Source organism: Tenrec ecaudatus, chromosome 16 (genome assembly GCF_050624435.1).
Source record: "Tenrec ecaudatus isolate mTenEca1 chromosome 16, mTenEca1.hap1, whole genome shotgun sequence".
NCBI lineage: Eukaryota > Metazoa > Chordata > Mammalia > Afrosoricida > Tenrecidae > Tenrec > Tenrec ecaudatus.
In genome coordinates, this window is record NC_134545.1 from 7,915,524 (window position 1) to 7,942,339 (window position 26,816).

Here is a 26,816-nt window from a genome sequence, read left to right on the forward strand (position 1 = left end):
AAACCTCCAGCATAGCTTTTTTTCCAGAGAGTTCCATGATGGACCACCCATTCCAGAAGATATATTACATAAGAGAGTGCTTGTGGTCAACTCCCTTCCTAAGGGTCATTGGCCTGTTAAAAGACTCCGAAAGCCCTGCTTGATTTGATGTTTTCCAATCTGATTTGGCTCCCAGCTGTGTGTGTGTGTGTGTGTGTGTGTGTGTGTGTGTGTGTGTGTGTCCCTTAGGAAAATCCTTGGAGGCAGGTCCCTCAAGACACTCTTGAGAAAGGGCTCAAATAGAAAGAAAATGTTTTGGAAATGATGATGATGGCAACATATGTACAAATGTGCTTGATACAATCAGTGTGTGGGTTGTTATAAGAGCTGTAAGAGCCTCCAATAAAATCATTTATTAAAAAATTTTTAATTAAAAAAACACACTTGGTAAACTCTGCTCTGGGGGAGAGTGTTGTGTTGAGCTGCAGGCAAGGGGCCGTGGGGGTCTCCTACCTGGCACTTGTGAACTCTTCGCTGATCTCTTTTTCAGGAAATCAGAGAGATGGTGGCTCCTGTATTAAAAAGCTTCCAGGCTGAGGTAAGACGCAAGGCCCACGGCATGTCCCAGAAGTGCCTCTCTCCCATCCCAGCAGAGCTGCCAGAGGAAGCCGACAGCTTCTGGACGCTTGCTCAGAGCTTCCCGGCTCCTATTGTGAGCTCTGCCCATTTCCTCTGGTCAGTTCGTTGTGGCATCTTCATGCCAAAAAATATTCTCTATTCTGTTTGGTGGATCCCAGGAAAGCCCCCTCCACCTAGACTGGATGCAGCCTGGCAGCAGCTCTGCTGCATGTCAGATCTTTGAGCTTGAACAGCCCCCTTCACCTTCCAGGCGTGGTTTCCCATGTCCAGAATGAGAGCCTTGTATTGTGGGACCTTTGCTCTCCTTCAGCATTCTGCTGGGTGATGGTTCTCTAAGGCAGCCTTGCAGATGAGGACAGGCACTAGCCCGCCCTGAAATTCTTTCTACCAGCCTACCCTCTGAGTGTAAAACTAACATTTTCCGCATTCTTTCACGCCCCCCCCCCCCCGCCGTTCCTCTGGAGCAGCTGAGCAGTGGCCCTTAGCACACTTTGTCACTAGCCTTCCCCTAGGTTGTCTCTTTGCTGGACTTTGCTACCAGGCCTCTGAGATAATGCACTTGTCCAGTTGGCACAGGAGGCCGGGTAGAGAAAGACTTGACTCATAGTAGGTCAGGTCGGGGAAGCAGAAGGGACGTCCTTTTTCTGCAAGGCACTCTTGTCTCCTCTGGGGCTCAGCCAGAGGCCCTGGGAGGACCAGCCTTCTAGGGCTGGCTAGTGGGAATGGGTTTGAAGTCTGCGTTCCGCCAAGTTCCCCATTCCTTTAAATCTGTCCCTTTGGAGCCGCAGAAGCGCATGAGACCATCTTAAAGTAAACAATAACTGGGTTTGCACAAATGCCGCTGATTTCCATATTTTTCATCCCATCTTTTTATTACCAAGCTGACGGGTGCGCTTATTTATTTATAGGGCCATCCAGTAGTGATTCATTTGGGTGTGAGGTGCTGGGGCTGAGGCGGGGATGAGGAAGAGCGAAAACGAGGGTGGAGTTGTGTTTTCAAGGCGTTGTGTTTTTTTAGAAAAGAGATTCTCAACTGCCATGAAGGATGGACGAGGAGCCCCCAGCTGCCCTCAGCCCAGCCCAAAGCAGGGCAGTGAGCTGTTGCCTAGGGTGGCACTCTCTCAGTCAGGCTCTTGTATGGCTTTAGGTTTGGTGCAACAGAGCCTCACTTAGCCTCTTGGAACCTCCATGTCCCAATCTGCTAAATGGGCATAAGGATCCCCTCTGTTGTTTTCAGGAGCAAGTGAAGTAGAAGGCAGGGAAAGGGCCTGATTTAATGGCCAGCGCATGGAGAGCTGCAGAGTGGAGTACTAGACTCTGGGTCAGCCTGGTTTTTCAGCCTCGCTGTGGGACCATAGGCACGTTACTCAACCTCTCTGTGCCTGCATTTCCTCAGCTGTGAAATGAAGTCAAAATGAGGCCCACTCCAGAGGGTGGTGACTGAAGAGGAACAAAGTTAATCCCCAGTAGCGCTATGCATGTGACAAGTCAGGGTGTTCTGTTACTTCTTGGTGTGATCTCCAATACTTTGCTTTGGTTTGGTTTTGCCTGTGTCGGAACTTGCCTATTGCTGAACTTGCTGTTTGGGATTTTTATCCAAAAGAAAGGGTCTTTCTGAGGGCCCATCCTTTACGCTGCTTCCCTCTTGCAATCCGCCAGACTCCAGGCTCGAGCCAAGGGTTCTCAAGTGGATGTTACTCATTGCACAGAAATCTCCCCTGTGGCAGACACCATCCACTCTCATGGAAAGCAGCCCACCATCCAACCTTCCCTGCACCCCAGAGCAAGTCTCTTGTTGAAATCTAACATGTTCAGGTTTAGACCAGATTGTTCCTCCCGCTGCCTTGGTATGGCTAGAACCGTCTTTTTATCTTTTAAAATTATTTATATATATATTGGTGAGTGTGTGTGTGTGTGTGTGTGTGTGTGTGTGTGTGTGTGTGTGTGTGTAGGAGAGGAAGTGAGTTTGCCCTGCTATGAATCAGGAAAGCTTCCCTCCCGCCTTGATTATGTAAAGGACAGTTTGATTTCCCCTGCTCGGGGGGGGGGAACAAAGACAGCCAGAGAAGGTGGCTTGATGGAGACAGCTTGAGACAGCTTGAAATGGCCAAAGTTTGAATATCCTTGCGCACAGAGAAAAGAGCAAGCCGAAAGCCCCGCTAATTACAAAAGTTGCTTTATGAAAGATAATTCAAAGCAATAATTTAGCAAACATAATCAAGTCGCACAGATGGGGTTGTTGATGGATGGATTGCAACATGCAATTAGCAGTTCTCGCAGTTACATATCATTAACCCTCCGAGCACAAAAATTATTTTCTCATTATTAGTTGAAAAGGTAAAATTAAGCTGACTAGACAGTAAAGGAACAAACTACAATTAATTACCTTCATTTATTACAGTCATTATTTTAAACTTATTTTTACTTGGAGAGAGAGATGAAAACATCTAAATTAAAAGTTTTGTTATGCTAAATCGGAGGTGAAACTTTTCTAAGACGAGTGTGCTGGCCCAGCCAGGAAGCTGCCAGCACCCACATCTCCAAATTGGCTTTTCTCTCCCTCCTCCTCCCCGCAAAGGAACTGGATGAGGCCCCAGTGGCAGAAAGCCCTCTGGAGTTGGCCCCACATGGAGGCATCCACCTTGGTCCAGTCAAAACATGACGGCTTGTGACCAGGCAGCAAGCAGCCTTGGCTCTGACACCCCCACCCCCCCAGAGGTAATCAGCAAAGTGTGGGGTCAGGCAGTCACGGTCTGATTCCCACCCCAACACTGGGAGTTCCCATGACCTTGGAAAGTCTCTTCATGCCTCCATATCACAGCTTCCTCCTCTGTGGCATAAAGATCAATGAGATTCTGTGTGTCAAGTGGCCAGCATGTCATGTGAGTGAGTTTGATTGCAGGGAGGCTGGGCAGACCCTTACTCTGCCCACCCCTCTGTCTTCCCTGATGGTGGTTCCTGTGCCCGCCAACTCCACAGCCTCCAGCCTTGGTTGGATGAGTGAATGACTCAATCAATCAATATGACTCTAGTCAGGGCAGTTACCCTTCACTGTGCCACCTGGAAAATGTAGTGGTGACACTTCGTTCTCCTGGTCAGAGATGTCAGATATCATAACTTGCCGTGGTTTGAGGCATCCCAGAGCCTGCACTGCAGCTCCTGTGGCATGACACACTTCTGAAGGGTTAGAAAGGAGGCCAAGGGGCCAGTGATGAAGTGGCATATTATATCATTAGTTGAGTCCATGAAATCTTGTGTTTATTATACAAATGTATATCGAGGACCTACTACATACCAGGTGGTGTTCTAGATGACGAGAAACCTGGTCATCTTCCTGATCCCTCTTCATATGAGAGAGAAACCAGTCTTTGTGAGGACACCCCCTCCCCCCTTGGAAGGACTTCCCAAGGAAATCAGGGCCATTCTTCTACTCAGAGCCATGAAAGATAATACATTTGTTGTTTAGAGCCCTGAATTTGAGGGTGGTTGGTTACACAATAGACAGACAAGCAAGTTAGAACCTGCCATGTGTGCAACGTGTCTGCTCTCTCTTCTCCCCTTTACTCCCAGCAATCCTCTGCTCCTCTGCCTTCTCTGCCTTCTCTCATTTCTTCTCCAGCCCCTCACCACTCTCCTTGCCTCAGCAGATTTTAGCCTTCTTAAGGCATTTTCTCCCAACACCAACGTACTCAGCTCCATCTTTTTGCCCGAGTACAGCCTCTTGCCACTCCTAATTGCATGGGGAGGTGACAGGTGCCTCTTGGCAGATGTCAATGTGCACATAGCCTCTGAGCTCCCGAGCTGGTCTCCAAGGACCTAGTTGAAAAGGGTCAACAACTGTGAACTTTTGTCTCCTCCCCTTTGTGTTCCCTATGATGGTGTTGGGTGCATAGAGACAGCCCCCAGCAGCTAGGGGCAATGAGGGTAGACCCCGAGGTCCTGGTTGTTGAAGAGCACATAACTGAAATTGACTTGCAGACAGGAATCATCAAGAAAGCACGAGACAGTCTTGCTGCAGCTTCTGTTGGGGGATTCCTGGCAAAGTATGAGTCCGTGCCCTCTAGCATGAGGTGTGAGGCCCTCTGCCTCGGTGGGCATGGGTTGAACTAGTGAATAACTCAGCCAGCCCTGCTGGCAGGTAGAGTTTCCCCCCAGGCAGTAATGTTCCACTGTGGCACCTGAAAAGTGAGGTGGTGATATTTGGTTGGCCTCAGTGTATGTGGACTTCGAGGGTACCCTCCTGGTCAGAGACTCAAGACATTGTGCCCTGCTGCAGTCAAGGCATTCCAGAACCTTCCCCCCCCGCCTAGGTGCTACCACCTTACCCTAAACCCCCCTCACTTTCAGGTAGGCAGAGTGCTGAGTTCCTTTTCTCCCCAAACTCCACCTGCCAGGGTCCTGGTGGCTGATCGGATCCAGGTCAGATGGCAACGAAGGCTACCCCACGGTCAGTAAATCACCATGTGTGGCAGTAAAGGTGGCCCCCATCTGGGGAAGGGAAATCTCCTGAAGTGACTGGTGTGTTGTGCTTCCTATTGATCACTTTATGATTTCATCACTATGAGGGAGGTGGTATATGATCATCCCCTTCTTCTAGATGAGGAAACTGAGGCCGAGGGCGGAGAGCATCTGTGGAAGCAAGGAGAGAACCAAAGGGCACAGGAAGATGGGCAACTCTTGTCTCCTTGGGTGGAAGGCCCTCAAGACAGAAATTCTCAGATGAGCCCCTCGATTAGCCTTGGGCACACACATTTGCTGATACCTCTGCCTGGAATGTTTTTCCTTTCAGCAGCACCTCTCAGGTGACACGTACTCGGGGCCAGGGAAGGGCTCCCTGTCACCTCCAGCCCTGTTAAACGTGGACCCTGTGTCAGCTACTGGCACAGCCCCTTCTACTGACCCAGAGTGGCACTCACCATAGTTTGATTTCCTGTAATGCTTAAAGGTAATGGAAGACAGGACAGTCATCATAAGGATTGACTGTGGCCTCCAGGGAGATGGGAGCCATGGGAGAATTTAGAGCAAGGGATGGACAGGATTTGACTTGGGTTTTAACTTTGGAGGCTAATCTCATGGTAGGAAGCCCCTGGTCTTGCAATGAGGACGCAGGAGAGAGGCCTGTGCCCCCCATGCCTCCCACTTCAGCTGCTGCCCACTTCTCCCTTCAGGGTCTAAACCAGCGACTCCTTGCTCTGAGGTTTCCCAGCTTCCTGCTCTCCCCACACACACTGATAGGTGAGACAGGGGAAGGGGACCTCACAGAGGACAAGACAGTGTAGGGTCATCCCACATTCTTGAGGCCAAGCTGCCTCAGGTGGCCATGAAGATCTCCTCACGGGTGTGGAGGCTCTGCACGCCACCATGCCAGGCCCTGAGCACCCACCCAGCCCCTTGAGATGCCCCAGTTTGTTCTGAGTCCCCCTCTGGCCTCTGCCTGCCACGTGGAAATTTCATGACAGTCTGCCTTTAGATATCTATTTTTATTTTTGGCTTTTAACATTTGCTTTCCAGCTGTCTTTCGTTGCATAATTCTCTCCTGCCCCAAACCACCCTCTCGCTGGCACCCCCACCCTGGGGTTACCTCTCTGTATAAGAACCCTCCCCCAGTCTCTAGGCCACCCAGGGATTAGACAGGGTTGTGATGACAGCAAGGTGAGGAGATGAGCCCCTGAGGGAGGAAGGATGCAGTGGGTATGGGCCCTGGAGCCACCATGGCATGGGCTACCATCCCAGCCCACCTGCTGCCCAGCTGTGTGTCCCTGGACAAGTCACTTAACTTCTCTGAGCTTCGGTGTCCTCAGTTTTTAAATAGGACTCACATGATAGGGTGATCAATGAGGGTCTGGAAAAGCCTGGCAACATAGCCCAGCCCATAGGAAGGGCTCGTGGCTTTGTCTGCACCCCTGGAGGACATGCTAAGATGCCATCCTAACATCTACTCCCCATGGAGCCCTAGTGGTGCAGTGGGTTAGGCATTGGGCAACTGACGGGAAGGCTGGTGATTCGAACCCACCATTTGCTCCATGACAGACTGCCTCTGGTTCCAGCCTTGGAGTGCTGCGAAGCAGTCCTGTTCTAAAGGGCTTATCACCCAGACATTTGCTATGAGACAGAAAGGAGTTTGATGGCAGTGGGTTGTTGCTGTTGTTGTTTTGGTTTTTTTTAAGAGCCCTTAAGCCAATTGACAAAGGAGCCCTGGTGGTATAGTGGTTACCTTTTGAGCTGTTATCTTCAAGGTCAGCAGTTCAAAACCAGCAGCCACTCCTCGGGAGAAAGATGAGGCTTTCTATTCCCACAGAGAGTTACAGTCTTGGAAACCCACAGGGCAATTTCACTCTACCCGATAGGATCACTATGAGTCCAAATTACTCCATAGCAGTGAGTGAGTGAGTGAGTGAGTGAGTGAGTGAGTGAGTGAGTGAGTGAGTGAAAGAAATCAGTTACCAGGGTCAGCAGTTTGACTCCACCAGCTCCTCTTGAGAGAGATGAGTCCTGCTCCCGTGCAGATTGACAGCCTTGAACACCCAGGTAGCAGTTCTGCTCTGCCCTATAGAGTCGTTATGAATCAGAATAAGCTCCATAGCGGTTGGTTGAGAAGAAACCAGTTGGTTCCAAGCATGTCAGAGTAGAACTGCTCTCCATAGGGCTTTCAAGGGCTGGGTTTTTTGAAATCGACTGTCAGACCTTTCTTCCAAGGCACCTATGGTCAACTCGGAGCACCAGCCTTTCAATTGGGTACCCATTTCTCAGCTCAGGTCACTGAACCTCAGCACCCCACACAAGGGAGGGAAGGTGGCACAGGCAGGACACCAGGCAGCAGAGCTCATGTTACACTTAACAATGCCACCTTGGTCCCCTCTCAGGCTCCTCCCTCAGCAGCAGGGAGAGGTGAGTACTGCTGGCCTCATCCCAGCACAAGTGATGAATGCACACAGACAGGTGCAGTCCCCACCACTCTCCCTGGAGATACAGACCCTCCGCCATGTGGGCTGGCTGGAACCTTCGAGATACTTGAGGTGCAGGGGGGAGACGAGGATATAGGTGTTGGCCTCTCTGCGGGCCTGAACAGAGGGCCTGAGAATGGTTAGGGCTGGCCAGGACACCGTAACTCCCCAGCCTTGTGTCTTTTAAAAAAAATAATTTTATTAGGGGCTCATACAACTCTTATCATAATCCATACATATATCAATTATGTAAAGCACATTTGTACATTCATTACCCTCATCATTCTCAAAACATTTGCTCTCCACTTAGCCCCGGGCATCAGCTCCTCACTTTTTCCCTTCCCTCCCCACTCCCCCCTCCCTCATGAACCCTTGATAATTTATAAATTATTATTTTGTCATATCTTGCCCTGTCCAACATCTCCCTTCACCCACTTTTCTGTTGTCCATCCCCCAGGGAGGAGGTTATATGTAGATCCTTGTAATCAGTTCCCCCTTTCCACCCCACCCTCCAGGTATTGCCACTCTCATCACTGGTCCTATAGGGATCATCCACCTTAAGATGCATCTTTGCTGAGCCCTGTTTTCAGACAGCCTGCCTAGGAGCTCAACACTTCAGGTGCAGTGCAGCGAGTGCAGGAGCAATGGGTTCGACAGTGGCTGCCGACCTGCAGCTTGAGTTGGCTCTTCCCCCTCCTTGCCTACTGCACAGACAGGCACATCGGACACCCTTCTCTGTGATGATATCATCACTAAGACCTTCTATCTGGAGAAGTCCCTGGGTGGGTGGTACAAATGGTTCGCAACTGGGCTGCTATGCAAAAGGCCGGCAGTTCAAATCCACCCACAGGCACCTTAGAAGAAAAATAACCCATTGAAAGCTCTGTGGAGCACAGTTATGCACAGACACACACAGGGCCACCCGGAGGGCAGCCAGTGCCCCCTGGTGGGAGCCTTCTTAGCCACAGGTAACCAATCCTCGCTCCTGGGCTCGCCCCCAACCACAAGGGGTAAAATCTGGAAGGAGCTCGCACATCCTTCTGAATTAATACTAAGAGCCCACCAAAGCGTCATTGAGCCTGTCACGCTGTATTACAACCAAATTAAGAAGCAGCAGCAATCCTCTTTCGTTCGTATCATCTGCCTTATAAAGTAAATTATTAATGCTCTTTTTCCCCCCAGTTAGGCAGTTATTTGCAGTGGTTCCGGGTATTTCTCATTAGAAATAACATCATCTAAAGAACGATATTGATTGATTTTTTTAATCTTGGAATCATGGACGTGAACCACATATTTATATGACATTCCCTTTAACTAGAATTCTCATGCTTTATTTTTATATTATTGATCTTTTTGACACGAATTGCTTTTTGGCCTTGTGCGAACATTGTAAGCTTTCCGCCTGCAGAGGAATGGGCCGGCGTGGGGGCCTGAGCTGGGAAGAGTGATCGCTCCCTCCACGTGGTGGTAACATTCCCGCACATTTAACGACAATTAGTCTGGGCTGGCGCCATGTTCGGCTTTCGAGTATGAAAATTTACAAGCCTTTTAATGGACTGTTACTGGAGGCCATGCGGGGCCGCCTGGCAGAGAGATAAGGCCGCAGGCGTGTATCCGTCTCCTGCTGCTGGTGGTGGATGGTCTCTGAGCACTGGCTCCCCATGGGGAAGTGGGGGGAATATGACACTTGGTGGGAGGTGAAACCCATCATGTGAGCACAGACATCTTCTGAGCACCTACTATGCATCACACTTTGTGCTGGGACTAGGTGGTGAGCTTTTATCATTATTTAGTCATGTTCAGGAAGCAGTTGAGCACCTACTGTGTACCTGGAAGCACGATGGCTGCTCAGGGTACAAGGGCAAGGGTGGGCACAGAGGATTCATGCATAGCCATCTGCTGCTGCCGGGTAGGAGAAGCACAAGCCTTAGCCTCACACAGGCCCAGGTTCAAGTCCCAGCTCCACCCTTTGCCAGGTTCTTCAGTAACGCTCGTTTGTTTTAGGTTGTTTGTTTGTTTTTTACCCTTGTTACACTGTCTGTAAAATGGGGATAGAAACAGTACCTTCTCTCCCCGAGACTGGAGACGGGCATCAGAATTGTTCAGCATGGTCACCGGCTGACCTTGAGTCAACCTCTCCCTGTTCTCTGCAGAATCAAATGGTCCAGGGTCACTTCCACACCCGGCTCTTTTGCTGTGATTCACCCATGTCCTTGGAGTCAGGGAAGCTGACTTGCTCCTGAGGCTATCCCTGCAGCTGGGGCTCCTGGAGGCCTCCCTCCCAGGCAGCTGGTATCCCATCCCCACCTTGAGGTTTCCCCTGTGCTGCTGGCACTGTGCACCTTACCCAGAGCACACACACATACCCTGCTCCCCTGGGCAGTCCCACCGAGTCCTGTGTTCCCAGCATTCACTGGCACCTTCTGTGTAGACACAAACCCGAGGGGACTCCCAAGAAGTATGTAGAAGTACAAGCAGTGTTTTCAAGTGGATTCTGGCTCATAGCGACCTTAGATAGGATTTCTGGGACTATACACCATTATGGTGGCAGACAGTCTCATCGTTCACTTGCAGAGCAGCTGGTGGCTTTGAACCACTGACCTGGTGGTCAGCAGCCCAGCTTGCCCAACAGCACCAGAGGCAGTGCATGCCACACTCACTCAGTGTGGAGATGCAGACCTTCCACCTGCAGTCATGCTATGACAGACACCCCATTAGGAGGACGTGGCCTGTGAACCCACGTAGAGTGGACACATTTGAGTCCTAGCATGGGTAGAAGGGATAGCCAGGTAAAGGGGAAAATGCCCCTTACCAGCATGTTCAAATTTTCAGAGGTGGAACTAGGAGGGGCAGAAAGCTGGCAAGAGGCCAGCATGTTGGCCTGAGCACCCAGACCCTGTCCTCTGCCCTGCTGCACAGCCCCTCCCTGAGCCAGGCTTCCCCTGCACAGCTGCCTCCCCAGCCTTGCCACCCTCCAAGGCTGCCTCTTCCATTCCCTCCCCGCCCAGGAGCCCACACTGCAACAGCCCACTCTATCATTTATTTCCCACAACTGCCCTGCAGTGAAGTCCCTCCCGGCAGAAGCACAACATAATAACACTTAATTAAAATGCATAAACCCCAAGAAGAGCAGAGCTCAGTGAAGATGACAATTGGCCAAATCTATATCCCAGAACAAGTGCAGGCCAGGACCCAGGTGGAGGAGGGCCTGGGAGTGGGAACAGGGAGTCTCCATATCTCAAGCACCTGTTTGGTAGCACACATGGACTGGTTATCCACCATCTGGAATGCCGTGGAATATTCGAGAGAATGCTAAAAGAAAGTACTTGTGTTTCTTTGACAAAGAGGAACCATTCAGGTTACGATATCAAGAGCCTATCACTGGGAAGCAGAAGAGTTGGGATTTGAACCCAGGTCTTGTCTGCTCACGCCTGTGCAAAGACAGTGAACATGGGTGGCCTGACCATACCAGGGTTACCTTCTCAGGCCCCTTTGCATTCAAGTGTTGGTTGATGGGGGCAGGCAGGGCAAGGCTTTTGCTCCATACACTCACTCAGGGACTCAGGAGCTGCTTTGTCCTGTGCACTTGGTGTATATGTGCCAAGCATTCTTCTAAGCACTGCGCATTTATCAACTTACTTAATCCTCACTCCCTCGGAGGCCAGGACTATAATAAGCCTACTGTACAGATGAGATGAGTCAACTGAGGCACAAAGACCACACCACTGGGAGGCAGAGAAAGCCCCTTACTGCCATCAACTTGATTTCAACTCATAGCCATTTCCAAGGCTGTAAATGATTGCAGGAGCGGATAAACTCATTATTCTCCCTCAGCGTGATTTGTGAGTTTGAACCACTGACCTTTGGTTAGCCAACCAATGCTTAATCAACAGTGCCACCAGGACCCCAGGAAATTCCATTTACTCTGCTCACATTTGTGTGGAAGGCAGCTGGTTCTGCTCTGAGTCCCTTTGGAATACTGGTCCAACCCTTGACCCCATGGCCTGTGGGTGGATGGAGAGAAGAGTCTTAATGAGGTCTGGGGACCAAGAGGTCGAGGCCCGATTGCCATTGGCCCTAGACAGGTGCCTGGGAGATTATATTTATATCCCATGTGCTAGCGTGGAACCTGGGTTCCTAGTCTGAATCTGCCCCTTTAAATACCCTTTGAGTTATTGTGTGGTTTTTTGTCATTGTTCTTTATTTATTTTGGGTTTCTTTTCCATGATCATTGCAAAAATAATGATCCCCAAAATGAAAAACCCCAAAGCATTGTTTTATGGTGTTCTGTTTCCAAGACAAGGAGGCATCACTGTGTCCACCCCCTCCCACTGTGTCCAGATGGTGTGGTCCAGAATTATGTGGACCAGAGGGCACGTGATGGTGGTATGAGGATCCCCAGCATCTCCATCTGTGACCTTTGCCCTTCTCCCAGAATGCTATTCTACCTTAAAACTTCTAGCAAGTCTTCAATTTGTGTCCTTAAAGACTGTCCTTAAAGCGTGTCCTTAAAGACTGCCCCCAATCTAGTCTGAGCTGCGAGCTTTTCTGATCCTCCAGGTTCCGATCCCTTCTAGGTCTCCTGGTCCTGTCTCTGCCTCTCTCAAGAACAGCTCAGGCATGCCAGAATTGAGTGCCCCTGGTTCCAGATTTGTTTGCCCAGCATGCCTCCCTGCTTCCTCAAGAGCATCCAGTTGTCCCTGGAATGGAGTCTTGACCAGGGCAGAGCCCTCTGTGGGTGCTCTGCCCGCCTCAACCCACCTGCATTCTCCCCCCACGGTGCATCCTCTGCACCTCCTGGAAAGCATGCTTTCGCCACCTCAGGGACATCACATCTGCTCCTCCCTCCCCCACCTGTAGTGTCCAACTGAGAACGTTCCTCCACCTCGCCCGGCAATGTTTGGGGCCAGATAAGTCTTTATTGTGGAGCTGCCCCGTGCATTACTGCTTCCGTGGCTTCCTTCCACACACCAGCTGTGCCACCGCCCGAGTTGTGACAACCAAAAATGTCTTGGGGTATTGTCCATCGTTACCAGGGTGCAAAACTATACCCCCTGCTGGGAGCACTGACCTTCCTCCTTTGGGTGTTGAAACCATCTCAGGAAGGCCTTCAGTGACACCCCGTCACTCTCATAGACCCTCCACAATGCTACGCGCAGCATGTAATTATGTATTTGTTTGCCTTATTATGCCAGTAATGTTTTTCCCTCCCACTTAACCAAAGAAAGGAGGAGGTGCTTTGTGGACTTTATGTTCCCAGGTCCCTCACGGTGCCTGGCACACAATAGGGCTGGATAAATATTTATTAAACGAGTGTTGATGCATAATAAGATTGGCAAACATCCCTGCAGTCGTCCCTGTGTGCCAGGCAGTACTCTGAGGGCTTCACAGATGGCCAGGTCAGGATTTCTCGTGACCATCCTATACAACAGTTGCTGTTACACACCTGGCAGGTAGGTCCTGACTGAGCGACCCCGTGCACCACAGAACAAAACCCCTCCAGATCCCATGTCAGCCTCGCCATGAGAGTTATCGTTGAGGCCCCTGTTGCAACCACTGTGTCAATCCCCCTAATGGAGGCGCTTCCTCTTTGTTTGCTGACCTTCCAATCAACCAGGCATGATGGTCTCCCCCAGGGGCTGGTCCCCCCTGAGCACGTGTCCAAAGTGCATGAGACAAAGTCTCCCCACCCTTGCTTCTAAGGATAATTCTGACTCTACTTCTTCCAAGAAACTTGTATTCATTCTTCTAGAAATCCATATTGCATTACTCAATATGCCTCACCAGCACCGCAATTCAGAAGCATCAGCTCCTCAATCCTCCTTGTTCCTTGTCCAGCCTTGACATGCTAGGGTGTGATTAAAAATACCATGGCTCATGTTAGGCAGCACTTTTGCTTTTCAAGACCTCAAAGAGGTCCTGATGTGATACATTATTTGATTTCCAGGTGGCTGCTTTTGTGGGCATTCATGGTGGATCCAAGAAAAGTGTAATCTTTGACAACTTTGTTCTCCATTTAACAGTGGTGTCTGTTGTCTATTATAGTTGTGTGGATTGTTGCTCTCTTGGCAAACATTGGTCTGCTAACCGCAAGGCCGGTGGTTCAAATCTATCAGCTGTTCTGCAGGAGAAAGATGAGACTGCCTCAGAAACCCTGTAGATTGGCATCACCTCCATTGCAGTGGGTACAAAGGAGATACTGTTATCATCAGCACCCTGCAGATGACAAGGAGACCCGGGGAGGTTGGTTAACTTGCCCAGTTACACAGCTGGTGAGAATCAGATAAAATTTGAACCCCAAAATAACTCTATGTGTATATATTTATAGGTCTAGTATTAAAGCAGCACATGGACATTGGGCCTCTACTCAAGTACTTCCTCAATGCAAGAACACTTTGTTCTAGTAAACTAGCATTCTATGATGCTCACTTTCCCAACACGATCACCAAAGACAAAGTGGGTGAATAAGCAAATATGATGAAGAAAGCTGATGGTGCCTGGCTATAAAAAGATATAGTGTCTGGAATCTTAAAGGCTTGAACATAAACAAGCAACCATGTAGCTAAGAGGCAATAAAGCCCACATGGGAGAAGCACACCAGCTTGTATGATCACAAGGTGTCAATAGAATCAAGTATCAGGCATCAAAGAACAAAAAAAATCATTGTGAATGAGTGGGGAATTCGGAGTGGAGACCCAAAGCCCATCTGTAGGCAACTGGACATCCCCTTACCGAAGGGTCTCGGGGAGAAGACGAGCCAATCAGGGTGCAGTATAGCACTGATGAAACATACAAATTTCCTCTAATTCCCTAATGCTTCCTCTCCGCCCCCCACCCCCTCCCCCCAACCCACTGTCATGATCCCAATTCTACCTTACAAATCCGGCTAGACCAGAGGATATACAGTGGTACAGATTAGAGCTGGAAACACAGGGAATCCAGGACAGATAAACCCCTCAGGACCAATAATGAGAGCAGTGATACCAGGAGGGTAAGGGAAAGGTCGGGGAGAAGGGAGGAACCGATCACAACGATCTAATATAACCCCTCCCTGGGGGAAAGACAGCAGAAAAGTAGATGGAGACATCAGACAGTGTAAGACATGAAAAAATAGTAACATAAATTATCAAAGGTTTGTGAGGAAGGAGGGACAGGGAGGAAGGGGAAAAAATGAAGAGTTGATACCAAGGGCTCAAGTAGAAAGAAGATGTTTTGAAAATGATGATGGCAACAAACATAAATGTGCTTGACACAATGGATGGATGGATGGTGATTAGAGTTGTACGAACCCCCAATAAAATGCTTTTCTTTTTAAATTTGCACCCCACCAGCCTGGCTCCAGAGTCCTTATACACACTGTTGTTTATTAAGCACCTATTGTGTACTTCGCTCTGGGGACATAGCAAGAAACAAGAACTGTAGAGTCCTGGGTTGGTATAGTTCCAGAAAGATATAATTTTTTTAAATTCACTGCCATAGAGTCAATTCCAACTCATAGCTACCCTATAGGACAAGGCAAAACTACCCCTGTGGGTTTCCAAGACTATAACTCCTTACTGGAATAGAAAGCCTCATCTTTCTCTCACTGAGCACCTGGTGGTTTCGAACTGCTGACCTTGCAGTTAGCAGAGCAACACAAGAAGGCAAGGAGGCTCATCGGGCACAGAGAGGCATGACTACTGAGCAAGTTCACATAGTTAGTTGTCAGTGGAACACCCTTCGCACCGTGTCCACGTCCACGGGGCAGGGACACTTTGACAATTTAACCAGTCAATTATAATAATATTTTTCTCTCTGAATGTTTAATAAAAAATTTTTTTTAAAACATTGGCTTGCTAAGGTATAATCATGGCTCAGAGGCCAACCTGACATTAGTTATTAATTAGGCCATTATGCATTCTACAGTGATAATTGCTTTGCTGCAAAGTCACCGAGCATGAAACGGACCCGGCACGGAAACGCACGCCATCTATCAATCTGAGTAGTCACAGCCCGGTTGCGCTTTCTCACCTTGAGTCGGGCGTGCGCCATGGCGGGAGACCAAAAGAAATTAATGAGACATCGATAGGCGAGCGTGGCACTAGGACAATGTTTAAGTGAAGTTGACCAGCTCCAGGGGCCACTTCTCTTTGATCTCACAGCCAGTGGAAATCCTCTCATCTTCTCCTCTTCCCCTCCCCCGCCCCTGCCTTGATATTTAGGGGGGAGAAAAGGCCACCTCCTGCCATCTGTTTGCCTTGCCTGTTGCTTCTGCAGTGAATGGGGCTGGGGAGCAATGACTCGGCAGGGACTGCCCTGGCAATCGGGGTCTGGGGCATCTCAGTTTGTCTGCCACCCTCCATCAGAGGGAAGGAGACATCTAACCTTACTGTCACCCTTGAGCCCCCGAGTGGGAGGTGTCAGTGGCAACCACACCTGGCAGTTGGTCTTAAGAGAATACCATTTGGCTACTAGAGGTAAAGACTTGTCTAGCTAGCTTAAACCTTCCCTAGCAGTCCCAGGTGTCTGTGCTCCACAGGGCTCTCAGTGACTGTTTTTTCAGTAGATCACCAGGCTTTTCTTCCTAGGTACCTGTGGGTGAACGTACACCCCCCCACCATTTTTGTCAGTTATAGTCAAGCATGTTAGCCATGGGCACCACCTGGGTGGGACTCCCAAGTAGCTTTCCCCAAAGGTAATTTCTATAATATCAGTTGTGATAATATTTGTAGGATGCCTACTACATGCTATATGAGATTACTTTAGTGGTAAAGTGGTTAAAGGGCTTGACTGCTAACCGAAAGGTCAGCAGTTCAAGCCATCAACTGCTCCTTCAGATAAGGATGTGGCAGTCTGCTTCCATAAAGACTCACAGTCTTAGAAATCCTATAGGACACTTCTACTCTGTCCTATAGTGTGCCATCTTAGACTGCATTTTCTAAAGAAAGAGAAAGACATTTCAAGAAAATGGCATGCACAGTTGTAGAAGCAAACAAGTCCAAGTCTAGGCAAGCTTCAAGTCTGTGGGTCAGATATTTAGGCTGGAGGCTTCTGACACCAGTAGCTGTTGAACCCAAGATCAACAGGAAGACAATAGGCTTCTGGTGCAGAGGTAAACGAACCCATGGTCGGTAGGTCAGATGGCAGGCCACAAATGCCTCCAGGATCAGAGAGCAGTGTGGCAAGCCATTGGGACAAGTTCAAAGAACCAGAGGTTGATGAGCCAGATGCACGATTCAGACCCAGGAAAAAGCAAACCACCTTTTCCGCAGCGTCCACCTATATTGGAAATAGGCCACGCTTTTGAGAAAATGTCTTTCAATTGATTGGATCTGGACTATGATGTGAGTATGAGTATTGCCTCCCACCCTAATCTTACAACTGATGGGCTGCTTATAGCAGATCCTTTATGGAGGTGATTACATTGTGTTGGGTCACCCACCTCCTAGGAGATTATTAGGTCTTAGCTGCAAACCACTATGAATTCTGGCCCAGCCAAGTTGACTCAAAACCTTAACTATCAGTCACTATGCGTCAGAATTGGGTTTTGATTACCTTCCAGATATACAGATTATGCCATTTAGAACTCATAGCAGTCCTATGAGGGACGGACTGGTAACTTCTGTTTTACTGGGGTGCATGTCAGTGAGGTGGCTTGTCTGAGATCCCACTCCACTAGTGGTGGAAATGGAGTTTGAACCAAGTGATCCCACCAAAGTCAAGAGAAAGTACAGCAGGTTTTCCCAGCAGATGTGGCAGAGAACCAGGCGACCAACCCACAAGCAAGGTGAAGTGCCTCTCTTGCCTGTCTCTCTCGTTCTGCGTCCTCCGCAGGTGGCCGCCATGGTGGAAAGAGGTCAACCCACAACGGTCACTTCAGCTCCCAAGTGTATGCCACAGGCACTCATTTTAAAACAGATATCCCAATATCAACAGTCCCTAACTCAAATCCCTGGTATAAAATGAACCAGTGCCCTAACTTGAAACCATTGTCTAGTCAGCTGTGTCGGGAGGATTGCTCAGTGTCAACAGGGTTGCCTGTGGGGAGAAGAAGGGTTCTGAGTCCCTCCTTGTGACTTTGTGTGAAAGCATAGAGACAGTGTAAAATTTGAATTGGAACCAAAAGAACTGAAAGCAGGAACTCAGCTATCTCTTTCCACAAAAGGCCCACTGCCGCTGAGTCCTTCTGACTCCTAGTGAACCTATATAGGGTTTCAAAAGCTGTGAGTTTATGTGGGAACAAATAGCTTCAACTTTCTCCCAAGGTCGGAGCACTTGATGAGTATGAACTGCTGACTTTGATGTGAGCAGCCCAACACTTATTGGCCATCACCAAAACAGATGTAGTCGATTTGACTCCTGTGAACTCCTTCTGGCAAGGTCCACGTGTATAGTTACAGTTTTATGTTGGAAAAACATATATTTGCAAGTAATACATCATGGGTCTTACAAAATTCTGTCATGCTATATCCAGCGCCACTTCTATCACCAAGGCTCTGTTTCCCAACTACCCATCCTTCTTTGTTTCCAACGTTTGTGTTCTTTTGTTGTTCGGTACATCGAGTCAGTTTTGACTCACTTGTGTACAACAGAATGAACCCCACTGGGTTCTGCGCATCCTCACAGTTGTTCTTAGGTTTGAGCCCCTAGTTGCAGCCATTATGTCAATCCATCCCATGGACGGCCTTCCTCTTTATCGCTGGCCCTCCATTTTACCAAGCATGATGTCCTTCTCCCGGGACTGACCTCTCCTGATAACAGGGCCCAAGTACATGAGAGAAAGTCTTCACTATCCTTGCCTCGGAGAAGCATTCTGGCTGTACTTCACCAGGACTGATCAATACATCTTGATTGCATGTTTGATCGATTTCAAACTGAAGATGTTGCTAGAATTCTTGATGTCTTCATCCTTGGCTTCAGTGGTTGATGTGTATCTTTGAATAATTGTTGTATTAACTGGACTGCATTGTAATTCAAGGTAGATCTTGATTTTTTTTTTTTGGACTGTGAACATGATCCCATTCCTCTTGACATAAACATATGATCATCTTACTCAAAATGACCGCTGCAGTCCATTTCAGCTAACCAGTGCCTAGTATATCAATCTTTGTGTTCCATTTCATGGTTGATGGCTTCCAATTTCTCTGCAACCCTACTTTATATATTCCATGTTCTAATTATTAATGGATGTTTTCAGCTGGGTTTTGTTGTTGTTTTTCCCATTTGGGGGTTATGCCACATCAGCAAATGAAAATCCTGGAGGCTTTGCTCCATCTACCTCATTAAGATCTACTCTACTTTGAGGTGGTAGCTCTCCCCCAGTTGTATTTTGAGTGCCTTCCAACTTGAGTGGGGCTCACCTGGACTCTGTGAGTCAACAGTCTGCTGTTATACATGAGGTTCCCAGGATCTAATTTTTCAGATCTGCCTCTTCGTTGTCTTTTCTTAATCTGGAAGCTCCACTGAAGCCTGTTCCTCCAGAAAAACAATTGCCAAAACTTCCTGAACTGACCTCTCTGCCTTGAATTTCACTGGTTTAAAATATCCCCTCAGAAGCCACTGTCTTGATGGAGCCCTTTATTGGAAGGCACCCAAATACGACAAATGTATTATTGAGAGAATGTGTGTGCAGCCCGTCCGCCAGTCACAGAGACTTGTTTCAACGTGTTGTGTTTGCAATCAACCCAAGCATGTACTATTTGGAACCCTAGCACCAATGCGTTTGGGGTTTTTTTGTACTTATCCTTGTGTGGTCTCACATATCTAAAATATCTAGAATAGGCAACTGCTTAGAGACAGCAAGCAGACAAGTGGTGATCAGGGGATGAGAAAGAGGAGAGTAAAGTATTCATGGCACAGAGTTTCTGTTTGGGGTGATGGAAAGTTTGGGGAATTATTGGTAGTGGAAGTTGCATAACATTGGGAGTGTAATTAATGGCACTGAACTGCACATTTGAAAATGGCAACTTGTATGTTTTGAAATGTGGAATTGAAAAGCCTTTCGATGGTGTATACTATACCCTCAGTGTTACTTCTCCCTCTGGCTTTCCCCCTTCACCTGGCTACAATGAAGTTCCCAAAGAACCTAAAGACATTTGAGTTTTTGTTCATCAGAGTTGTGGAGTGATTCGTTATCAAATTAGGATGGGGTTTTGAGTAGACAAGCACTTATCTCAAGATTTTGAGACTAGGTTGCTTCCAGTTCTTGTCCATTGAAGCCAGACATAGACACCATCTTATTTCATTCAGCACCACGCTCAGATTTTCTGTGAAGGAAAGTCAGATCAAGAAGCTCTGCTCCTGTGATTGAGAGTGTCTCAATCCAAACAGGGTGCTGACCAATACTGGATAACCGCTTTTCACATTGGCCCCCTTATGGCCATCCACCCCCTCTTCCTGTCTGGCCAAGCCCCCGAGGAACAGGCCCCCAAACGGCAATCTGCTGCTTCTATGACATTGGTTATCAGATTTTGTGATGGTCAGCCTCTTTGGATCCCTCCTTACAGATGAGTTTTTACATTAGAATGTTTCTGACAGTGTAGCAAAATCAACTTTCCATCCCACAAACTCCTAGAAAGTTAATCTCATGAACTGACTCCTTCAAGTTTGAAGTAGAACTTGGACAACGTCTCTTTTCCAGAATCTCCCTTTTCAGAGCACAAGGTAAGGAGACCCGATATTTTGAAAGGCAACAAAAAATACTCTGCTTTCCCACTCACAGATTTTTTTTTCTCACTTGATGAGTGCAAATAAAAATCATTCAGCATTCTGAAAAATATGTATTGGGCATCTGCTACATGCCAGATGTTCAAAATGCTGTTCTGAGCAGTGAGTAGAACATTGAACACAGCAGGGTATGCCAACTCCCTAATCGCCTCCCCTGCCTTTGGTCAAGGGCCTGCTCAAATGATGCTCGGCCAAACCCCATTCATTCATTAGCTCATTGAATATTGGCAGCAAGCTTGTGATTCAGACCTCCACTATTACTGTCCCCATTTTACAGATCAGGCAACTCTGACTCAGAAGGAGCTGACTACTTTTCTCAAGTCTTAAAACTAGGAAGTAATAGAACTGAACCCAGATGATCTCCCGCTAGAATCTAGACCAAAAATTGGCAAACTATAGCCCATGGACTGACTCCTATTCCTACTTATTTTTGTAAAAAAAAGTTTTATTGGCACACGACCAGGCCCCACTTGTTTATGTCCTGTCTGTGACTGCCTCCAAATTACAAGGGCAGAACTGAATAGGTACAGCAGAGACCCTGTGGTCCAAAAGCTGGAACTATATACTTCCTGGCCTCTTAAGAAAAAGTTTGCACCTGGGCTTAGGTCTGTAGAGGAACAGTACCACTGGGGAGGTGCCCATACCTTGGAATAACCACCCATTTGAGATTAAATAGGGTAGCGCTTACCCAAGGGTTAGGGAAGAAGGAGGGATGGAAACAGGAAGGAGATGGGAGAAGTGATGTCAATCATGGGGTTTCCCATTAATGACATGAAACAAAATCTGTATGAAGTGCAGAATAGGAATCTGTAAATCGTCACTCAATTCACAATAAAACATCGAATAAGATGTTCGCTGATCCTTGTTCTAATCAGAGACTCATACCTTTCAGGTGGTCAAATGTGGCTCCCAGCTCAGGTATCCTCCCACAATCACTTCTCCTTACTGTCTTCTCTCCTCCCTCCCACCTTTTTCTCTCACCCTCCTCTCTCCCTTCTCCTTGACTCTTTACTGTAGAAAAGTTCCCATGTGCAGAGGTGAAAAGAAGCCCATGCTGAGCCGTGTGGGCCTGATTTCTACTGTGATTCACCCCAATCACCTCTCTCCTACCCCTCGCTTATTTTTAAGATAATCCTCACTCTTGGATCATTTCCCCTAGAAACATTTTAGTATTTCACCCTAAAAGATAAAGAAATCTCCTTTTCAATAATGATTAAAAACACCTTCCGCAACTTTCTCCCCTCCCCCGCCCCCCCCCCATTTTTTATTGTGAATGGGCTGATGGTTTAAAAGAGCAGAAGCATTTTCCATTCAATAACTCACACGTTTTGTTTCATGCCATTGAATGGAATCCCCATGACGTGACTTCACTTAATCCACTCCCTCCTGTGCTTCCTGTTTCCATTCATTCTCTCCTAACCCTTCTGAACTTTGTCCACAGGTAACTGCTGCCCTTTTGATATCAAGTGATTGCTTATTCTAAGGAGCATGTGCCTCCCTAGTTTTATTGTTCCTCTTGGAGACCTGTCTATTGTTTGGCTGAAAATATCCGTAAAGATGAGTTCAGGTCCAGACCAGAAGAGTCATAGACTCAAGGTTTCCATTAGTCTCTGTCCAACCAGGAAGCCTTGCCTTTTTATGATTTTTAGTTTTCTCCCACTCTCTCCAGGACCTTCTTCTTCTTCTTTTTTTTTAGGGGTTTTCCAGGAAAACCAGAAAACCTGCTAGACAAATTCTAAAAGAGCTGTAACACTCTCCAGGACCTTCTAATGTGTCCCTTTGAAGAGCCATTGGTAGTAGTAGCTGGGCACCAGCTAGTTCTTCTGGTCTCAGGGTCATGGCGGCTGATGCTTGAGAAGCCTATTAGTCTTTTGGACTAATTGTTTCCACGTGACTTCTGTTTTCCTCACTCTTTTCCATCCAGATGGGGAGAAACCAATAATGGCGTCTTTGATAGCCACTCACCACGTTTAAGACCTCAGTCACTATTCACCACAGCGAGATGTAAAACATGGTCTTTATGGACTATGTTATGCCCTTTGACCTTCATGTCCTCTACAACTATGGTCCTGAGCCTCTAGGTTTGGTGACTCATTCTTGCAAGTGTTGGTTATGTCTAAGAGGTTTTCATAACTTTGTTCCCTGTATGCTTCACCACATTCATGGATATATTTGCAGCATAGGTAAATATACATACATGTAGACATATCCTCCATCAAATCGGTATATGTGCATGGATAGATCCCCACTCTCCCTCCCACACCTGTTCAGCCTGCATCCACTTGTAGATCACCATTATTGCCAGATTGTGTACATAACAGTATTTACCCCTGTTATCTTTATATCTTGCACTAGCATTTGTTGTTTTCTGTTATCATGAACTTTGCTTTTAAGGCTGGGGTGAGGTGATATCCCATTGTCATTTTGGTTTGTTTCTTAAGATCATCAAATCAAATATCCCATCGATGCCTTTGTTGTCTTTTTTTTAATCATTTTATTGGAGGCTCCTCCAGCTCTTATAATATTCCATACATCAATTGTATCAAGCATATTTGTACATATGTTGCCATTATCATTTTCCAAACATTTACTTTCTATTTGAGTCTTGGTATCAGCTTTTTTTCCCCCTCCCTCTTCCCCTCCCCCACACTCATGAACCCTTGATAATTTATAAATTATTTTTATTTTCATATTTCACACCATCTGCTGTCTCCCTTCACCCACATTTCTGTTGTTCATCCCCCTGGGTGGAGGAGTTGTACGCCAATCAGTTTCCCCCCCCACCCCCCCTACCCTCATGGTATCACTACTCTCATTATTGGCCCTGAAGGTTTTATCTGTCCTGGATCCTGTGTGTCGAGAGCTCTTATCTGTACCAGTGTACATACTCAGGTCTAGCCAAATTTGTAAGATAGAACTGGTCATGATAGTGGGGGGGGGGGGGGGAGCATTAAAGAGCTAGAGGAATGTTGTACGTGTCCTCGGCGCTATACTGCACCCTGGCTGGCTCATCCCTTCCTTGTGACCCTTCTGTGAGGGGATGTCCAATTGTCTACAGATGGGCTTTGGGTCTCCATTCTGACCACCCTCATTCACATCAAAATGATTCCTTGCTTTGGGTCTTCTGATCCCTAATCCCATTGACACCTCGTGATCACATGGGTTGGTGTGCTTCTTCCATGTGGGCTTTGTTGCTTGCTTCCCTGCTGGATGGCCACTTGTTTTGTATGTCTTAAGGAGAGTGACCATCTGTCTTGGGTTAGCCTTGGATTAAAGGGTTCCTTTGATTTTGAACTTTGAGGGATAGCCTCAAAGTTCTTATAAAATGTTGAGTACAAAAAACAAAAAGTCCTGGGCATCCAGAACAAGCTAGTCACCCAGTGTCTTAAGTCTATTCTAACTCATAGCCTCCTTCTCCATCTTTTCTTCCCTTGAAATTTACACTGGAAAGTACCTGGCATCTTTCCCGTGGATACTTCCAGAGCCCAGAGGTTTCAGGTGGCATCCATGTGGTGGTCTTTAACTTGTTCCTCCCTCTGGCACTGCCAGTAGCTCAATGGTTGGCTTTGGAACTTTGGTCCAATTCAAGTTTAATATTCTTGGCAAGTCTGGCTTTTACCATCAGGCAGCTGTCTCCAGTCAAGTTCAGAGTGGGTTGGCTGTCAGCTGGAGACAGGGACCAGCCTGAGCAGGCACAAGCAGTGGTGGCTGTCGGACACCTCCCTCAGATAGTGAGCACTCATCACTAATAATGGTAGAAGGAAAGTGCTGTCGCCGGCCGATGTCATCAAGCCACCCTGAGGGATCCCCTCACACGTGGTGATTCTCGCGTTTCCCACCGGATACATGCCTCCCTTGTTCCATGAAAACCCAAACCTTCAGCTGGGAGGCACCGGATTGTCCAGAGGGCTTCCTCAAGGGCTGCCTGCCTTTGAGAAACAGAGAAATAAATAAGGTTCCCCCATCCTCCATCCACCCTTCTTCCCAACCAATGGAAGCCCCCTTCTCCCCCAGAGCACAGCAGCATGCACTTTCAACCCGGAGCAAGCTGTCTGTGGCATTGTTCCCTGTAAATCACGTGCCTCCCATGTTTGGTCAGACGGGGTGGTGGAAAGCAGAGTGGGGAACAAAGAAATTGAAAGGGTGACGCTGGTGTGTTGCGTCGGGTGCTAGGGGAAGGGGCTGGGGTAGAGGAAAGGGACCTGGCTCATAGCAATCCTGAAGAACAAGGTAGAGCTGCGTCTGTGGTTTTCCGAGAATGTGACTCTTTATGGGAACACAATGCCTTATCTTTCTCCTTTGGAGCAGATGGTGGTGGTTTCGAACTGCTGACCAAGGTGTAAGCCCTACAGCACTGCAACCCTTTTTCCACTCCTGGTGGTTACTATTTGTGTCCTGGGACCTGGCAAGAGTCCCCAGCAGAGCAGAGGAAATGTTGGATTCAGGGAGCCTTTTCATCCCCCAAAACCAAAGCCTGGCAGGTAGGATACATGAGCAGCAAGGAGGAGTGGGCACTGAGGCCAACCCGGGAGTCTGTGTTCTGCCCTGCACCCAGCGCAGAGAGATGACAGCACTCTGTTCTCCCAGTGCATTGCAGGGCCTGAGAACCAAAACAAAAACCTGTCTCCAAACGCCTGCCCTGCCCACTTTCCTATATGTGTGACCTGGAGCAACTTTCTTGACCTCTCTGTACCTCAGTTTCCTCATCTGGGAAATAGAGGTGATAACTGCATCTCCCATTCCTGTGCTGAAGAGGTTTGTACAGTGAACTCCGAGTGCAGTCATACTGGGAATGCAAAATCCCCTGGGGTAGAAGTATATACACCACATCAGAGCCTGCACCAGGCGATGCTCCATGGACACATGCTCTCTGCGACGTCCTTTTCAGCTCTGTGCAGTGTGTCTCAAGACAGCCATGAGAGCTGCAGGCAGGCGCTTGAACACCCCTCTATCTGAGCTCAGCTCCCTGAAGCAGGCTCCAGAGTCATAGGGCTGGGAGTGATTCACAGGGTTTCTCCGCTGCGCTGCTGCATGGCCTTGGCATCCCCAAGTCTCTCTGTGCCTCTGTTTGCACATCTGAGCATTTTTAGAGGGATTAAAGGTGACAGTGCATAACAAGTGCTGAGTGCACAGGGCGACCAACAGATGGTGCTTCATAGACACGATCCTTGTTCTTTGTTATTGTACAAAGTACTAGGTTGAGATGACTACAAGACCTGGTGGCATAGTGCTGCTGACTGAAAGATTGGCAATTTGAACCCACCAGTTGCTCCCCAGGAGAAAGATGAGGCAGCCTGCTTCTACAGAGATTCTAGCCTTGAAGAGCACATGGGGTAGTCCCTTCCACTCTTCCCTCTAGGGTCGGTATGAGTTACAGTTGTTGTCAGATGAGTAAAGAGGTTTGTAGATCCCGGGGTAAGAAAGGGAAGAAGGAAAGCCTTTGAGGAGAGAGCAGAGAGGAGGTGGTGGTGTATTCTGCAGGAGCACAGGCCAGAGGGCGGCTTCAAGGAGGAGGTGACCTTGGCTCACCAAGGCAGGGGATTGGTGGGGGATAGAGAGAGTTGCTGTAATTTTCTTAGAAATATTTTTGCCTGGAGTAACAGGGGAAAGAGTTAGGAAAAGGAGCCGAATAGGGAACACGTAGCCAACGGCCTCCTTTCTAGGAGAACTGAAGGTGCTCGGCTTCCATTATCAAAGACGCCACTGAAGAATCCTGATCAAAAGAGGAAGAATGTCAAACAGAATCTCACATGCTCACAGACTCTTTGCTTCCCGAAGCCAGGGAGGGCGGGTGAGCCCCTAAAACTATTGCCTTGAGATCATCTTTACCCCTTTTAACCAAAAACACCCCTGAGGAGATTGCCCATACGCCACAAAATGAAATGTGTGTAAATTGTTGAGAAGGAAACTAATTTGCTGTGCGAAGTTCATTCTGATCCACATTACAGTATTTTAAATGAGAAGAAAAAGAAAAGAATTCCCAGAACTATTTCCTGAAGGCGTCTTGAAACCCAACAGTAGTTTAGCGTAACTAGTGAAAATGTCAGCCTTGTCCTATGGAATCAGACCAACCACAGATGCTCAGCCGGGCAAGAGCCAGTCCCTGGGGGAGGAGCAGCACAGAAAGGGAGAGTGGGCGTGGTGGGACTACTCACAGAGCACAGTCAATCTTGCTAATGGGACATTAGAAATTGTTGACATGTTGTTCTTTTGCTGTAAATACTCTCAGCAACAACAAAATGAATGCATATATGTATATATGTGTGTATGTGTACACACGTACTCAAATTCGAACCAAACTCACTGCCGTCAAGTCAATGTTGGCTCATAATGACCCTGTAGGACAGGGCGAACTGTCACTGTGTGTTTCTCAGACCGTCACTCTTTAGAAGCAGACAGCCTCATCTTCTTCCCCAGGTGCAGCTAGGGAGGTCAAACTGCTGACCTGGCTGTTAGCAGCCCAGCGCTTAACTCACTGTACCACCAGGCCTCCCATATGTATACAGAGGGGCTTCGGAAAGTTCATGGGAAAATCCCATTCTTTTTGAA

The 26,816-nt window shown here is 48.0% G+C and overlaps 1 protein-coding gene and 1 non-coding gene across 2 annotated transcripts in view; one reads left to right on the forward strand and one right to left on the reverse strand.

Moving 5' to 3' along the window:
- The first annotated feature begins 533 nt into the window (after window positions 1-533).
- CUX2 (cut like homeobox 2) overlaps window positions 534-26,816 on the forward strand; it is an 89,707-nt gene continuing 63,424 nt past the window's right edge. The window contains exon 1 of the mRNA XM_075533892.1: window positions 534-577. Coding sequence (XP_075390007.1) covers window positions 542-577 — 36 coding nt within the window. The 5' untranslated portion in view covers window positions 534-541. The remainder of the gene's footprint in view (window positions 578-26,816) is intronic.
- Window positions 21,962-22,022, reverse strand: LOC142430033 (U7 small nuclear RNA). The gene has a single exon (XR_012780522.1). It is a non-coding gene; the product is annotated as a U7 small nuclear RNA (small nuclear RNA).